This window comes from Lithobates pipiens, unplaced genomic scaffold, assembly GCF_037356315.1.
Source record: "Lithobates pipiens isolate NorthernLeopardFrog02 unplaced genomic scaffold, aLitPip1_a1.2 Scaffold_13, whole genome shotgun sequence".
Lineage (NCBI taxonomy): Eukaryota > Metazoa > Chordata > Amphibia > Anura > Ranidae > Lithobates > Lithobates pipiens.
The window spans coordinates 535,462,663-535,480,396 of NW_027507718.1; the positions used below are offsets into that span (position 1 = coordinate 535,462,663).

Genomic DNA, 17,734 nt, shown 5'->3' on the forward strand with positions numbered 1-17,734 from the left:
ACTGTAGTAAGTTTTGGGGTTAATTGTGCTAAATTGTACTTTGGCATCAGTTTGGCTGGGCTGTATAGAAGTTCTGCCTGGTCATAGGTGGGGTTGTACACCTGTGGGAGGCTATAGAACGCAGTCTGGTTGGACGCATTGGGTACCAATCTCTATCTGGGAGCCAATCAGTGGGCGGGCTTGTCTCACTGTGTAATCCGGGAAAAATTACTTAAGGTGCCGAAGTCCCATGGTTCTAGGTCCAGAGTGACTCCGTGGTCCTAGTCCTCCTGACCAGCCCCCGGGGGCCCTCATGGCCTGGGGCCATCCATTTTACGAGCCTCAGAACTGGCTATTTTTAGGCGCAGTAACTAGAAGGAGGATTCTAAGGTGTTCCGGTGCCGTCTCGGGTTTGGAGAGGCCCAGCGGCTCAACACGCGACCAGGGGAGGACTCTTCAGTAAGAGAGCCACACACAAGGCTGGCTGATCGGTAAGAGCCTGGAAGCTGAGCTGCCATGGACATCGATTGAATCCACAATTATTACGGTATCGCCGGGCTAAAAGATTCTGGTACAGTAAGAAAAGTTCCTACTTCTATCCTTCCAGTTCTAACAAAGTTTCCAACCAAGTCTGTGTGAGAGACTATGAAAGGCCACAATTACCTGTTGGCTGCTAAACCCAAAACTTAAGGATTTATCCAACAGATAAAGAATCCAGTTGCTGTTCCCTGGATTGTGTACAGAGAGAGAGACTTTTATAGAAGTCAGCAGTTCCAAGTACCTGAGCTAAACTTTACCCCGATACCCCGATACCCGGATACCCCCTACTCCCAACTTAGAGACTGAGTTTGTTCAATCGTTTTATGCAAAATAAAAATCCTAACAAGGTATTCAAGTGTCGGTCTCTACAGTTACTGGGTTATCAACCCTGGGAACCCCTAGACAAGGACAACGAGTACGAAACCCTGGGAACCCCTAGACAGGGACAACGAGTACGAAACCCTGGGAACCCCTAGACAAGGACAGCGAGTACGAAATCCTGGAAACCCCTAGACAAGGACAACGAGTACGAAACCTTGGGAACCCCTAGACAAGGACAACGAGTACGAAACCCTGGGAACCCCCAGACAAGGAAGAGTGCGAAACCTTGGGAACCCCTAGACAAGGACAATGAGTACGAAACCCTGGGAACCCCTAGACAAGGACAATGAGTACGAAACCCTGGGAACCCCTAGACGAGGACAACGAGTACGAAACCCTGGGAACCCCTAGACAAGGACAAGGAGTATGAAACCCTGGGAACCCCTAGACAAGGACAACGTGTACGAAACCCTGGGAACCCCTAGACAAGGACAAGGAGTATGAAACCCTGGGAACCCCTAGACAAGGACAACGAGTACGAAACCCTGGGAACCCCTAGACAAGGACAACGAGTACGAAACCCTGGGAACCCCTAGACAAGGACAACGAGTACGAAACCCTGGGAACCCCTAGACAAGGACAAGGAGTATGAAACCCTGGGAACCCCTAGACAAGGACAACGTGTACGAAACCCTGGGAACCCCTAGACAAGGACAAGGAGTATGAAACCCTGGGAACCCCTAGACAAGGACAACGAGTACGAAACCCTGGGAACCCCTAGACAAGGACAGCGAGTACGAAACCCTGGGAACCCCTAGACAAGGACAACGAGTACAAAACCCTGGAAACTCCTAGACAAGGACAACGAGTACGAAGCCCTGGGAACCCCTAGACAAGGACAACGAGTATGAAACCCTGGGAACCCCTAGACAAGGACAACGACTACGAAACCCTGGGAACCCCTAGACAAGGACAACGAGTACGAAAACCTGGGAACCCCTAGACAAGGACAACGAGTACGAAACCCTGGGAACCCCTAGACAAGGACAACGAGTACTAAACCCTGGGAACCCCTAGACAAGGACAATGAGTACGAAACCCTGGGAACCCCTAGACAAGGACAACGAGTACTAAACCCTGGGAACCCCTAGACAAGGACAACGAGTACGAGCTGCAGGAGGTAATCGGTAAACCCAGAACAATTCAGCAGCTCCTTCGGGGATTAGTACTACATTTATTTTCCCCAGATAGGGAGATTATTGTCAGGAATCCTCCCATGTATTATCTGTGTTCTTCCATATAAGAATAAATCTCAGCCTCGCCCTGAGACGGAATGTACCAAATTGGTCACACTGGTTAATGAGTGTCAGAGACTTTCACCATTGCACTGTCATTCTCTCTTCTGCTCTCAGCGATGGCGTCTGCAGATCTGAGGAAGGAGCTGGAATGTTCCGTCTGTCTGAACATTTATACAGATCCTGTAACCCTGAAATGTGGACATAACTTCTGCCGGGACTGTATTGGTCGTGTGTGGGATACACAGGAGGGGTCTGGAGCATGGGCATCCGCAGAACATTTTTCAGGGGGGGGCATAATTTTAAGGTCTGGTAGTGTGATCTTACCTGTGTCAGTCAACAGTGGCTGCAGGGGAGAAAGCGATTGGCGACAGCTGATAAAGCCTGAGGAGGTGATGTCACCCATAGGTTCCCATGTCACAGTTGTTATTGGTGCTCCCTCCTCTCCCCTGCATACGCTGCTGGATCCCACAGGTGAGATAACATGACCAGATTGGAACAGTCTGAAAATAGTTTAGTCCACATAGGTGTTAGGTGTAAGGGTAGGGGGGCAGTTTTTAAGGGTAGCGCAATCTGAAATTCTACTTTCAATCTACCCTCCCTATTGGTGGCTTTTGGCAGTGTTAAAGCAGAGCTCCACCCAAAAGGGGAAGCTCCACTTGTTTGCACCCTCCCCCATTCCACTGCCACATTTGGCACTTTTTGGGGGAAAGAGTGTACCTGGTTTTGCCATGGTGATCTGAGGCACATGCAAAACCATGCAAAATATGCTGCGAGCGACCACAGCAAGTGAAGGTATAAATAAACATACAGTTAGGCAATAAATCAATCACAAAAAAAAACTACACCTGCATGGTGCAGCATTGGCTTAAGCCAGTGGAGATTTTAAAATCTATATGGATACAATAGCATCTTTAGGCTGTTGTGCCCATATAGATGCTGGTGTGCCTCTATATGGGTGCAATAGCATCTATATAGGCACAATAGCAGTTATATGGGCACAATATCATAAAGATGATATTCTGTCCATACTGTATGGCCTCTTTCATACAGGGCGGATCAGTGCTGCCCCGCAGGCAGAGGACATGTCTATCTCCGCACACTGCGCAGGGATGGACCTGTCAGAGCGCCGCTCTCCCCTATGGGAGATCGGATGATGACGGACCGTAGAGTCAATCGTCACCCGATCTGATCCGCAGACTGATGGAAAAGTACTTTTTTGATGCTCCATAGACTTCTATGGAGATCCGTTCAGGTCCACCTGAAAAACTGAGAGGCGGACCTGAACGGATCGGCCGGGTGAAAGAGTCCTAAAACTCCTATTGTGGCCATACAAATGCTACTGTTTCCTATTATGCCCAGTAACACAGACATTGCAGCCCTGCCAGTGCCGGGACAAGTTATCTGGTGACCAGAGCGAAGATGCCAAACTGCGCTAAATTTTGGGTCTTTAATTAGCCTAAAATACAGATTTCTTGTAAAATATTAACAGCTACATACAGAATGCCCAAAATGATTTAGACCCCTTTCACACCACACCGCCGATAGCGTGGGCCGGATTTGCGGCGGATTTGCGGAGCATTTCGGCCGCAAGTGGGGCGCTTTTACCCCCCGCTAGCGGCCGCGAAAGGGTTAAAACTGCAGGCAATACGCCTCAATAGCGGCGTTTTGCCGGCGGTATTACAGCGCTGCCCCATTGATTTCAATGGGGAGCAGCGGTGGAGGAGTGGTAAACACACCGCTCCTTCACCGCTCCAAAGAAGCTGCTGGCAGGACTTTTTTCTGACGTCCTGCCAGCGCACCGCTCCAGTGTGAAAGTCCTCGGGGCTTTCACACTACACACAATGGTACAGCTTCTTTAGGGCGTTTTGCAGGTGCTATTTCTAACGCTATAGCACCTGCAAAATGCCCCGGTGTGAAAGGGGTCTAAAACTGAGTGAGAGATTTTTAGACATATGTAACTGACCTTAACCACTTGCAGACCGGACCATTTTGCTGGTCAAAGACCAGACCACTTTTTGCGATTCGGCACTGCGTCGCTTTAACTGACAATTGCGCGGTCGTGCGAAGTGGCTCCCAAACAAAATTGATGTCCTTTCTTTCCCACAAATAGAGCTTTCTTTTGGTGGTATTTGATCACCTCTGCGATTTTTATTTTTTGCGCTATAAACAAAAATAGAGCGACAATTTTGAAAAAAACGCATTATTTTTTACTTTTTGTTATAATAAATATCCCCCAAAAATATATAAAAAAACATTTTTTCCCTCAGTTTAGGCCGATACGTATTCTTCTACATATTTTTGGTAAAAAAAATCGCAATAAGCGATTATTGATTGGTTTGCGCAAAAGTTATAGTGTTTACAAAATAGGGATAGTTTTATAGCATTTTTATTAATAATTTTTTATTATTTTTTTTTTTACTAGTAATGGTGGCGATCAGCGATTTTTATTGTGACTGCGACATTATGGCGGACACATCGGACATTTTTGACACATTTTTGGGACCATTGTCATTTATACAGCAATCAGTGCTATATAAATGCAGTGATTCCTGTGTAAATGACACTGGCAGTGAAAGGGTTAACCAGTGGGTGGCAGTGTAGGGATTAAGTGTTCCTAGGGGTGTGTTACTAACTGTGGGGGGGTTGGGCTTTCATTTAGTGAACACTGATCTCTGCTCCAATCACATGGAGCAGAGATCAGCGTCACTAGTTGCTAGGCAGAATGGAAAAATGTTGTTTATACAGCATTTCCTCCATTCGGCCGCTCCGTGAGACGATCGCGGGTATGCCCGTGGCGATCGAGCCCGCGGGTCCCGCGACTGGACTCACAGGGGTCCCGATCAGTGCGGGAGCGCGCCGCGGGCGGCACGCTCCCGATGGCAGGGTGGCATCGAATATTGGACGTACCTGTACGCCAATATGCCTGCCTGTGCCATTCTGTCGACGTACATCGCCGTGCGCTGGTCGGGAAGTGGTTAAAGAATATGTAACCGATCACATGCTTAATCAGAAATTAATTCTTGCAGATGCTCACCTCCTTTGCAATCAAAACATGTAGCCATAAATATGTGCATTACAGATTTGTAATGAGCCTGGGATGTAGTAGAATTGCCCTGGTCTGGGGTCTTATCAGAGTTGCTGGATAATAACAAAACAGTAATCTGCAAGCACTGATTACATACAGACCATGATACAGAACAAGCTCACACTAACCCAGCTTCTTCTACAAATATCATTTAGCACTTCACCTAATGGCGGCTTCCATGGCCTGATTCAGGATCTTCTAAGCTGGCCTGGGGTGAGCTCTGGTGACTGCTGGGCTGGACAGTGGCTGCTGAGTGAACTTTATCTTCCTGCTCCGCCCACTCTCACTGCTGCTCCGCCCACCCTCTCTGCTGCTCCGCCCACTCTCACTGCTGCTCCGCCCACCCTCACTGCTGCTCCGCTCACCCTCACTGCTGCTCCGCCCACCCTCACTGCTGCTCCGCTCACCCTCACTGCTGCTCCGCCCACCCTCACTGCTGCTCCGCCCACCCTCACTGCTGCTCTGACTGTGATCTCTCTGACTTGGACAGCAGCCAAACCCGGGAGGATCTTTCTTCTCCTGTCTGGTACGGCTGCAGCTACAGAGAAGGAGGCAAACACAGCCTCAGTTCCGTGTGCGGCTGTGTCAGAGGTCAAAGCGTGGGGCAGTGTGACAGCTGGGCAAGTAGCTGAAGAGCTTCTCCTGAGTGTTCTGAGCATAGTGCAGCTCACAATTTGGCTCCCCCTCTCCTCCCCGCTGTGCCTGCAAGGACTGCTCACGGATACCAGTGTGTGTGCCGACACATTGCCAATTCCAGGGGGGAGCACTTCACCCCCCCTTGCCTCTACCTGCGGACGCCCATGGTCTGGAGGTTATTCCTGTCCTGAATGCAGAGAAGAGTTCCAGGATCGGCCTGCACTGCACAGGAACATAACACTACGGAACATAGTGGAGAATTTCCTGTCCACCCATCCGGATCAGGAGGAGTCCGGGGTCTTCTGTACTTACTGTATTCACACTCCTGTACCTGCTGTCATATCCTGTCTGCATTGTGAAGCTTCTCTGTGTGACAATCACCTGAGAGTCCACAGCAAGTCACCAGAACACGTCTTATGTGACCCCACCACTTCCCTGGAGAACAGGAAATGCTCCGTCCATAAGAAGATCCTGGAGTATTACTGCACTGAGGATGAGACCTGTATCTGTATGTCCTGCAGGCTGGATGCAGAACATCGGGGACACCAGGTGGAGACTCTGGATGAGGCCTCTGAGATGAAGAAGAAGAAACTGAGGAATGTTCTGCAGAAACTGATGACAGAGAGAGAGGAGATGGAGAAAAGAGTCCAGAGTCTGCAGGAACACGGGAGGAAAGTACAAGGAGAAGCAGATGATGAGACAGAGAGAGTCACTGTCCTGTTCAGAGACCTCAGGAGACGTCTGGAAGACCTGGAGAAGAGAGTCCTGAGGGAAATCTCCGGGCAGGCAGAGCGGATCTCCGGGATAATCAATGATCTGGTCCAGGATCTGGAGATAAAGAAGGAGGAGCTGTCCAGGAAGTTGCGTCACATTGAGGAGCTGTGTAACGTGACGGATCCACTGACTGTCCTACAGGAATCAGACACAGGTGACTTGTGTGATACTGAGGATGGAGATGATGAGGACAGAGAGAGACATGATAACCTCCTCCATGATGGGGGGGATCTGGATGTGGGGGGGATCTCACACACATTACACACAGGTTTATCTGATATCATTCCCAGGGATAGCTGCCATCACCCCAATTGGCTTAAATCTATCCCCAAAGGCCAATTCCAACGGGTGAGAAGAAATTGTTCAGGGGAAGAGGACTTTGAAGTCCAAGCTAACATCTTAAAAAAAATCACTTTATTGATAAGGGGTATGACCCAAAGTCTATAGAAGGTTTGCAGAATATTACTACCATGGAAAGGGAACAACTGGTAAAGTGGCTGGAAACCCTTTACAACCACTTTTACCTACAGGTAACCCTAGATTAAGGCTCACCTGTAGGTGCTCGAAATATCTCCTAAACCTCCAGAGTTTAGGAGATATTTGCAAAAGAGATGGCCATCGATGTCTACGGCGCAGTAATAAAAAAAACCTTTAGACATGGCGATTGTGCCATTTCTAAAAGAGATTGTGCCATGACTGGTGGCTCCACGAGAGTGACGTCATCGCAGCTCCGCCCAATCACAGTGCCGGAGCCGTGATACCTGGAAGGAAGAGGGTGAAAGATGGACGCTTCATGGAGGTGAGGAAATTGGGGACATCACAGGCTTCGGTGTCAGGTAAGTGACACATAATGGGCTAGTATGCGATGGATAGTAGCCCATTATGCTTTACCTTTGCAGGGAAACAAAGAGGAAGTAAAACCCGTCAGAGTTCACTTCCTCTTTAATACCTAAGAATAAAAGACTAGGAAGACACGATGGTTCAAATTTTGAGTGGGCTTTTACTACCACCTTTTCTTCCCAGCATTGGCAGGTGAATAGAATAGTAAAGAAACACTGGAAAGTGCTAAAAGGGACCAGATTTTAGGCCCGGTGCTACCAAACAAACCTAACATAATATATAGAAGAAGGCAAACTTTAAAGGATAAATTAGCACCCAGTGCGGTTGATTTACCCCCCAAAATCAGTATGTTTGGGGGTCTAAAAGGGCGTTTTCCCTGCAAACTCTGCAAAGTGTGTAAGACATCTCAAACCATTAGGACATCTTCCGTTACATCCAAGGTAACAGCTAAGACATTTAGTATTAAAGATTTTATTACCTGTGGAACTGTGGGGGTTATATACCCACTTACCTGCCCATACGGGTTACAGTATGTAGGTAGGACCCCTAGGGCACTTCACATCAGGATAGGGGAGCACCGGGGTAATATTAGGAGAGGATTCCGAGGTCATCGTGTGTCCAAACATTCCTGTTTATGTCACAATAGAGAGAGCTCCTTACTTAAAGTAATAGAAAAATATACCCCACATTGGAGGGGCAATAACCATAAAAGGCATATTTCCCGCGGTGAGACGTGATGGATATATGACCTCCAGTCTTATAGTCCTTTGGGCCTTAACATTGAGTGGGATATAAATTGCTTTATTGATAATAATTCAATCCCAGATATTGAATAATAGGATTTTTATATACAGCTTACCTGTAAAATCCTTTTCTTGAGAGTACATCACGGGACACAGGAGCTTCATTACATAGTGGGTTATATAGGCACCTCTGGTGATTGGACACTGGTTGACCCAATTAAAGAGAATTCCTCCCCTATATAACCCCTCCCATTAGGGAGGCACCTCAGTTTTGTAGCAAAGCAATAAGAAACCACGTAAAACCCAAGAGGGGCGGGAGCCCTGTGTCCCGTGATGTACTCTCAAGAAAAGGATTTTACAGGTAAGCTGTATATAAAAATCCTATTTTCTTGATCATACATCACGGGACACAGGAGCTTCATTACATAGTGGGATGTCCCATAGCAATGCTCAGGTTGAGGGGAGGGAGACACAGATCATGAATCTAGACCGCCAGGGACCTGAGGACCTAAACTGCAGCCTGCAGTACACTGCGCCCAAAGGCGATATCCTCTTGCCCTCTGACATCCACCTGATAGAATCTGGTGAATGTGTGGATTGATGACCAAGTCGCAGCCTTACAGATCTGAGCCAGGGAGGCCTGGTGATGCACTGCCCAAGAAGCACTTACAGCCCTAGTAGAGTGCGCTTTCACCTGAAAAGGAGGAATCTTCCCCTTTAAGCCATAGGCCTGAGAAATAACCTGTCTGATCCACCTCGAGAGAGTGGACTTTGACGCTGCCTGACCCCTCTTAGGGCCTTCTGGCAGAATAAATAAACAGTCAGTTTTCCTTATCTGAGCAGTTGCTTGAAGATAAAGACTGATTGCTCTAACCACATCTAAAGTGTGTAAAGACTCTTCCTCTGTGGACTGAGGGTTTGGAAAAAAGGATGGTAGGATTACATCCTGATTCAGGTGAAAACCTGAAACTACCTTAGGTAGAAAGGACCCGTTGGGACGCATGACCACTCGGTCCTTATGGATAATTAAATAGGGCTCTTTACAGGAAAGAGCTGCCAATTCTGATACCCTTCTAGCCGTGGATATGGCTACTAGGAACACCAGCTTCTTTGTCAGGAGAGTTAAAGAAGCCAGATGCAGAGGTTCAAATGGTTGGGCTTCTAAGGCCGAGAGAACCAAATTCAGATCCCAAGGGCATACCGGAGGTTTGACTGGCGGTCTCATCCGCATAGCCCCCTGGATAAAAGCCCGTACTAGGGAATGTGATGCAAGCGATCTTTGAAAAAAGACCGATAGGGCCGAAATTTGCACCTTGATGGTGCTTATGGCCAAATTCATTTCAAGGCCTGATTGGAGAAAGGCCAAGATTCTGCTAATGACATACCTTCTAGGATGCCATCTCCTGGGTTCACACCAGGAAACATATGCCCTCCAGATCTTGTAATAGATACGCCTGGAGGCCGGTTTTCTGGCATTGACCAGAGTGGAGAAGACTGGCCCCGAAAGACCACGGCCTCTCAAAATGTGGGTCTCAGCAGCCAGACCGTCAAATTCAGACTGCGTAAAGCAGGGTGGTAAATTGGACCCTGTGAGAGCAGGTCTGGCCGGAGAGGGAGGGTCCATGGCCTGCCCACTGCCAACTTCATGATTTCTGCAAACCATGGTCGCCTGGGCCAAGCCGAGGCCACTAGAAGGACCGGCTTCGTCTCCCTCTTGACCCTTCCCAAGAACCTTGATAACAGCGGGTTCGGGGGGAAGGCATAGATCAGATTGTACTGATCCCAGGGAGCTGTCAGAGCATCTGACCCCTGAGCAAGTGCATCTCTTGTCCTTGACACAAAGTTGTCCAGTTTCCTGTTGAATCTGGACGCAAACAGATCCACGTCTGGAGTGCCCCACTTGTGACATATGTCTTGAAACACATCGGGGTGCAGAGCCCATTCTCCTGGGCACAACTGCTGGCGGCTGAGATAATCTGCCTGCCAATTCTCCACTCCTGGGATGAAGACTGCAGAGAGGCACGGAACATGCTCTTCTGCCCAGACAAGTATGCGATTCACCTCCTTTTGGGCCACCAGACTTCTGGTACCGCCCTGGTGATTGATGTAAGCCACTGCGGTGGCATTGTCGGATTGAATCCGAACTGGGAAACCTCGCAGTCTGTGAGACCACTCTATGAGAGCCATGTAAACTGCCCGAATCTCCAAGATATTTATGGGCAGCAGACTTTCGGTCGCAGACCATTTTCCCTGCGAGCATGTTTCCTGCAACACGGCTCCCCAGCCTGTCAGGCTGGCATCCGTGGTGACAATCTTCCATGAGAGGGGAAGAAAGGTTTTGCCCTTCAGCAAATTTTTGGTCTGTAACCACCAGACAAGACCTTTGCGTGCCCGAGGGGATAGACGCATAGGAAGATCCAGGGATTGGGGCTTCCTGTTCCAAATCGCAAGGATGCATCTTTGCAGGGGCCTTGAGTGGAACTGGGCGAATGGAACGGCCTCGAAAGAGGCGACCATCTTTCCCAACAGTCTCATGTACAACCGAATGGAGGAAGATCTTCTGCCCAGAATCAGGCGCACTAGATCTCCAATGGCCAAGGCCTTTGGCAGGAACACCCTGCCTAGAGTGGTGTCGATAATTAGACCCAGGTAATCCAACCTGGTGGTCGGTTGTAAAGACGACTTTTCTAGGTTTATAATCCAACCTAGGCGGCCCAGATGTTCTAGCGTTTTGGTGACGCTGCGACTTAGGCATGTTGCAGTTCTCTCTACGAGAAGCAAGTCGTCTAGGTAAGCCATGACGGCTATGCCCTGAACTCTTAAGATTGCTAAGAGAGGGTCTAGAATCTTCGTGAAGACTCGAGGGGCCGTGGCTAGGCCGAACGGCAGGGCCACAAATTGAAAATGGCGCTGCTCTACCGCGAACCTCAGAAACTTCTGGTGTGCGGGAAATATTGGCACATGGAGATATGCGTCTTTGATATCTATTGATGCCATGAATTCTCCTCCTTGCAGGGAGGAAACCACAGTGCGTATTGACTGCATCCGGAAGGTCTGGATGTGTAGAAACCGGTTTAAGTCTCTCAGATCCAAGATAGGTCTGACACTTCCGTTTGGTTTTGGAACGGTGAAGAGATTCGAATAGAAACCTGAGCCCTGATCTTTCGGGCTCACTTCTACTATCACACCCTGGGATAGTAATTGATCTAAGGCCAGAAATAGCGGTTTCTGCTTTATCGGATCCCTGGGGATCCTTGACCTTAGAAAACGGGAAGGTGGAATCTCCTGAAACTCTAGCTTGTAGCCCAGAGACACTGAAGAGATCACCCATTTGTCCTGAATCTCTTCCCGCCAGGCGCCTGCAAACCGCAGGAGCCTTCCCCCCACTCGGCCGAGCGGGGGCGCCCCTTCACAAGGATGTCTTGGAGGTCTGCTTGGCAGGCTTCCGCCCCCAAGTCTTCTTCTGTCCCTGGGCTCGGCCCTGAGGCTTTCCAGCTGAGGAGGGCTGAGAAGGCCGTCGCCACTGTTTAGAGCTTGACGCCTCGGGAGAGAGAGTACGCCTGAATGAAGGACGTTTACTCTTCTTGACTGGAAGGAGTGTAGATTTACCTCCCGAAATATTTTGGACGAATTTATCTAATTCCTCTCCAAACAACCGTTCCCCTTTAAATGGGAACCCAGCCAAATGCTTCTTGCATGACATCTCAGCAGCCCAATTTTTTAGCCATAGAGCCCTACGCATGTGTACCAACATGAGGGATAAACGTGATGCTTGTTGGACAGAATCCAAAATCGCATCAATTATGAAACATAAGATGTGAGGCATCTCTGCATATTTCTCTACTTCCTCATTAGGAAGGAGTTCAAACATCTGTTTAACCTGTTCCTTAAGGAACTGACACAACCCCACGGCTGCGACTGTAGGTTGCACCACAGCGCCGGCCATGGAAAAGGAGGCTTTTAACAAGGTTTCCAGCCTTTTGTCAGCTGGATCCTTAAATACCTGCGCATTATCCAAAGGACAAGTTAGGTTTTTATTCACACAAGAGATAGCCGCATCCACAGATGGGGCCCCCCATTTCTTGGTGAAACTTTCCTCCACGGGATAATACATAGAAAACCTCTTGGGAGGAGTAAACAGTTTATCGGGATGTCCCCAGTCCTTATACATCAAGTCAGCCATTAAAGGATGAATTGGGAAGGAACAAGCAGTCTGTGGGGCTTTCCTGACTCCCAGGGAAGAGACAGAGGAGGTAGCGACTTCAGCAGCAGGCATTCTGAATGTGGTACGCACCAATTCAGTATAATACTGCACCTGCTTTCTGAGTGCCTGGGAGGAGGGGACTATCTCCTCATCCTCTGACTGATCCGACTGCTCATGATCCGTTTCCAAAGATAGGGATCTCTCCTCATTTTCAGAGCAGCTGTCTGAGAGAGGGATTTCAGCAGAGGGAGGGGATCTACCCCTTTTCTTGCTATCTTTTAGCAGAAATAAAATTCATTATCCTCCCTTCAAAACTCTCCAATGAAGCCCTAAGGGAGTCCTCAGTGACATAGACCGGGGCTGCGACATTTGGAGAGGCTGCAAAGCCTGAAAGGGGCACTGACTCGTCTTGAGATGCAGGCTCCACTCTTGCAGAGGGGGATGGTAATCTGCATGCACTCTTGGAACCCCTGGACCCAGGCGGTGACCTGCCAGTGCTTTTGTTACCTGCCCCTGAAACCCTCTTACGAGGAGACATAGTACTGAGCTACAAAGCAGAGTTACTAATGTAAAATGCAATCACTTGTTTGTGCTTAAAGTCTCACAATAAATCAATATAAGCTTAACTGCACAATATGATGCCGAGTAGGTGTCTTAAGGTTCGCCTGGATCCAATCCCACGGATGCTTACAGCCCACAGCTCCTGTGTCTCACCTTACAGTCCCCTGACGCTCTGGGCTTTTAAAAACGGCCGTTTTGGCGCCTGCATTGCAGTCTGGAGCACTTGATTGTGCACAGCTGGCAACCACACCCCCCCCCCTTTCCCTATTAGGCCGGGAGCGCGCCCGGCGCGCGTGCACGAGGACCGCGGGATCCGGGGGGAGGAAAGGGAACCCAAAAGGAGTGACCTGGGACCCCCTGATCTGCGTGGGACCCCTCCCTTTTACTTATATTGTGGCAGGGACTGCAAGGAAACGTGAAAAGCTGGGAGAACCAGGCATTTCACTGAGCGTGTTTGTTTGAAAGGCATGTAAGTATGCATCAGGCTTGCTCTTACTCCCTCAAGTGGTGGAAACCAGGTAAGACATACAACTACTCACAATGAAGAAATCCATTCATATATTAAATATATAGGATGACTTCCCATACCTGTTCCCCGCCGCAGGAATTGCTGTGTTCAGACCAATTCCAGCCTTCACCCATCACGGCGGGTATTGTTAGCCAACCTTCAGGCGTATCTGGGGTTCTTACGAAAAGATCCTCCTACCTGGGCCTTGTAAAAAACTCTGCCAGAAACTTACGGGCGCCCTGAGTAAACAGTACCCCAAGTCTGGTTGTCCCAGAGTCCAGTCTTCCAATAGAGAGGACTTACAGGCAAAACCTCGTGTCTTCGGCAGACGAGGCCCGGGTACCATACCATCTTGGGAGTCAATTATCGGCCCGAGGTATGGATCCGGTTTGTTGTAGCCCTTCGGCCCTCGCCGGGACCCGCATAGAGCTAAGTTTTACGTGACCATCACCCAGACACTGGCGAAAAAACTGAGGTGCCTCCCTAATGGGAGGGGTTATATAGGGGAGGAATTCTCTTTAATTGGGTCAACCAGTGTCCAATCACCAGAGGTGCCTATATAACCCACTATGTAATGAAGCTCCTGTGTCCCGTGATGTATGATCAAGAAACTTATTTACTCGCACATTTCTATTCTTCTTGTGCTTTTCTTGTACTTTCCAAAATATGGATCTTCCTTTCAGTAGAGATCTTTTAATAATGATTTTTATATTAATTATAAAGATTTAATAATGTTGACTCTATAATGTCCCTTTCTATCAATTTATAGTTTGAATTATTTATTTTGAATGTGTATGTTCCGAATATGTTGCTTGGGAAGATTACATATATGTATACCGATTTTTTTATATATTCATTTTTTTACAAGAGAGAGAGGACCATGGATTATTCAGTCCGGAGTGTCCAAAGGGTGGTTAATACTATGTATTTGGACTAATTTGATTTTTTTTAAATTTTTTTTTTTTTTTTATACATATGTGTATTTTTGGTATATATACATATATGTTTTTTTTTTCCTATATATTCTTTTTTTTCTTTTGTTATTAACCTCTTTGGGACTTCTTAACATGTTTTAATAAAATAATACATTTTTCCTGACAGACTCCATGGCAGCCTACGTATGGGTTAATCCTGCCTCTCATACCTCATAGGACCCCACTCCCATAAATCTTTGCTTCTGAACAGAGACTGTGTTCCTTTTTTGTCCTCCTCCTAGGACCAAGGTGTTTGCTTACCTTACGAAGAGTTCCGGTCCAGTCCTGTTTGCACGAAGATCCCGAGGGTGATTGTGGATTCCAGCAGTCCCAGCTATTAGCCGGGTGGAAACGGGCGATATATGCGATGCCATGAAGAGCTTACTAACCTGCCATTGGCAGGCAAGCGGCAATTTGGCCATACATCCTTTGCTATTAGCAGGAGGCCTCTATTTTGATGTCCCGTTCGTGCAGTGGGTGGAGTACCCCCAGTCAGGATGGATCGGGATCGTGCCGTGGCGGTATCGTATTGATTTTAATCATTATCATTATGGCAGCCTGTTTGTGTGTTGTTTGTCATCTCCTTCTTTCCATTTCCTGGTATGTATGGTGGTTGGAGCGCAGTTGCGTTCCAATCCGCCGCCTCTTCCGTTCGTTCTGCGCAGGCGCGTGCCTCGTTCGGATCAAGGCTTGGTCCGAACGTGCGCAGTTTTCGGAAGACGGCGGTGATCGTGCATGCGCACGAACTCCGCTGACCGACGCCAGGGGGGCGTGGTGACGTCACCATCGGCGCCAACTTTTAAATAGCTGTCAGATACAGCTATGGTTGGGATCGCTCTGCGAGAGAAAGGCAGCTTCCCGGTGTGCTGTGTGTCTTGCTTGGAGGTATGTTCTGTTCGCCAGTAAGCTTTACTATTTGATTCCTGTCAGATTCTTATGGTGTTTTCGAATCTCTCCAGCATAAGACTTTCTCATTATGGACGTATCATCGCCCCCCAGTGGCCAACCCTTACGCTGCAGGTAGGAATATTATTTCCTTCTGCTGGGTTGTTTTCGGTAATTACTTTTGGTTTTCTTGCTGTAGTTTTTTTCTTTCTATTTAGCCCTTCTAGGTCTGAACGTCATTTATCGGCACGCAAAGATTCTGACCACTCTAGGTTACATCATCGTCAGTCTACGTCAAGTTCTAGATGCTCTAGATCACCCTCCAGACACCATAGATCAGATCTGGATCTGGTCGTCATTCAACCTACCGTTCCAGCCGCTCAGAGAAAGCCTGCTGGGGTTGTAAATCTCACGTTCCAGAGGGTAAATCTCTCTGTGAGTCTTGTTATTCCAGAGCTATGAAGGAAAGAGGAGCCGGAGACCAGCAAGTGGAAGCATTGGTCAGGAAGGTGGTTCAAGAATCTTTGAACAAAGCAGATTCTGATCGGATGTTTAATCCTCCTTCTGTTACAGCTCCAGTCGATGTAGACGCAGACCCTGTAATTCCGGGTCCCTCCAGACACAGTGTCTCTCCAAGTGAATCTTCAGACAGTGAGATTGATGAATCAACTGCAGGTTTTGATTTTTCTCTTGTCCCGCAGTTAGTCAGAGCAGTCAAGGATGCTCTAAAATGGGAAGATCCAGTTGAAGCACCCTCTAAACAGAGGAAGTACTTTAAACACCTTAAGAAGGATCGCCCGAATTTCCCCTTCTTGGGTGAGCTCGGTGAGATTATTTCAGACGAATGGGGAAAAGTGGAGAGGAAGAACTCCTTAATTTTCCAAGATTGCCAAAATGTACCCGTTTAAAAGCGAGGACGTTAAATATCTGGATTCAGCCCCTCTTATTGATGCGGCTCTAATGCGTCTAGTCAGACATGTTACACTCCCTCTTGAAGATTCCGTTTCGTTCAAGGATGGTTTAGAGAGGAAGATTGACCCTGACCTGAAGCGCATTTATATCACCGCAGGCATGGCTTGTAAGCCAGCTCTGGCTCTTGCAGCATTATCTAAAGCCATGGAGTCTTGGACGGATGATGTTGGTGCGGCTTTGGGAAGCGTTTCGGAAGAACTTATCCGGAGTTCACCAGTACATGAACTGAAGTTAGCATCAGTCTTTTGGGGGAAGCATCCCTTGATATTATCCGCCTAGTGGCACGTGTCATGCTCTCCTCAGTTACTGCGAAGCGCGCTCTGTGGCTTCGTCCGTGGGTTGCAGATCCTACCCCTAAACAGGCATGGTGTAAGATTCCCTGTGAGGGACCCTCCCTCTTCGGGAACAAACTTGATTCTGCCATTTCCAGTGCTACTGGGGGTAAATCAGGGTTCTTATCCCAGGATCGTCACCTCTTGGGTCAGAGGAAAGTTCAGCCCAGACAAGAACAAGAGCGTGCTAGAGATGCTCTTGCAGGCCTGGTCGGGAATTTAGGAAGAATTGGAGAAGGGCTCAGTCTTCAAGCCAAAAATCCTCTAAGTCAACTACATCAAGGTACAATCCTACCACTTGTAAAAAAAAAAAAAAAAAAGAAAGGTACTCCTGTCTTACACAGATTCCCTGTTGGCTCAAGGCGCTGCCTTTCCGGTCCCAACCAGAGAGAGATTTCAAGGGGTCTACTTCCCCCTCTTTATGGTCCTCAAAAGAATGGCTCCTGGAGACCAGTTATCGTCCTAACACATCTGAATCCCTTCATCAAGAAGGAAAAATTCAAGATGGAGACATTACTAACAATACGTCAGTCAATACAACCAGGCGACTGGTTGATTTCCATAGACTTGAAGGATGCTTATTTCCATGTTCCAATCGCAAAAGAGTTTCAGAGGTACCTTCGGTTTGCAGTGGGCAAATTACATCTTCAATTTGTATGTCTCCCGTTCGGGCTTACAACATCGCCTCAAGTGTTTTCGAAGCTCTTACTGGCTGTGGTAGCACTAATCATGATCAAAGGTATTCGATTACACCATTACCTAGACGATCTATTATTGCTTTCCCAAGACAGAGAACAGCTACTGTTACATCGAACTCAAGTCATCTCGACAATCACGGAATTCGGTTGACTGTTGAACCGAAGAAAAAAAAAAAAAAAGTCATTTCAAAATGACACAAAAAAAAATGAAACAAAAGTTTTTCAGGCGAGCAATATGACTCAGACCCCAGAAAAAAACCAAGATTCTCCAAATAGGATCTTCCTTTTGTCCGGGATTCCTTTTCAGAGGAAAGACCTGAGCATATGGTTCAATCATCTATCAAGGCTCTTTCTCTCAAAGCCGCCTTTCTGGTGGCTATAACA

The 17,734-nt window shown here is 48.0% G+C and overlaps 1 protein-coding gene across 1 annotated transcript in view; it reads left to right on the top strand.

Moving 5' to 3' along the window:
• Positions 1 to 2,254: 2,254 nt before the first annotated feature.
• LOC143975965 (uncharacterized) overlaps positions 2,255 to 17,734 on the top strand; it is a 42,174-nt gene continuing 26,694 nt past the window's right edge. Inside the window, exons 1-2 of the mRNA XM_077478493.1 lie at positions 2,255 to 2,357; positions 5,714 to 7,060. Coding sequence (XP_077334619.1) covers positions 2,255 to 2,357; positions 5,714 to 7,060 — 1,450 coding nt within the window. The remainder of the gene's footprint in view (positions 2,358 to 5,713; positions 7,061 to 17,734) is intronic.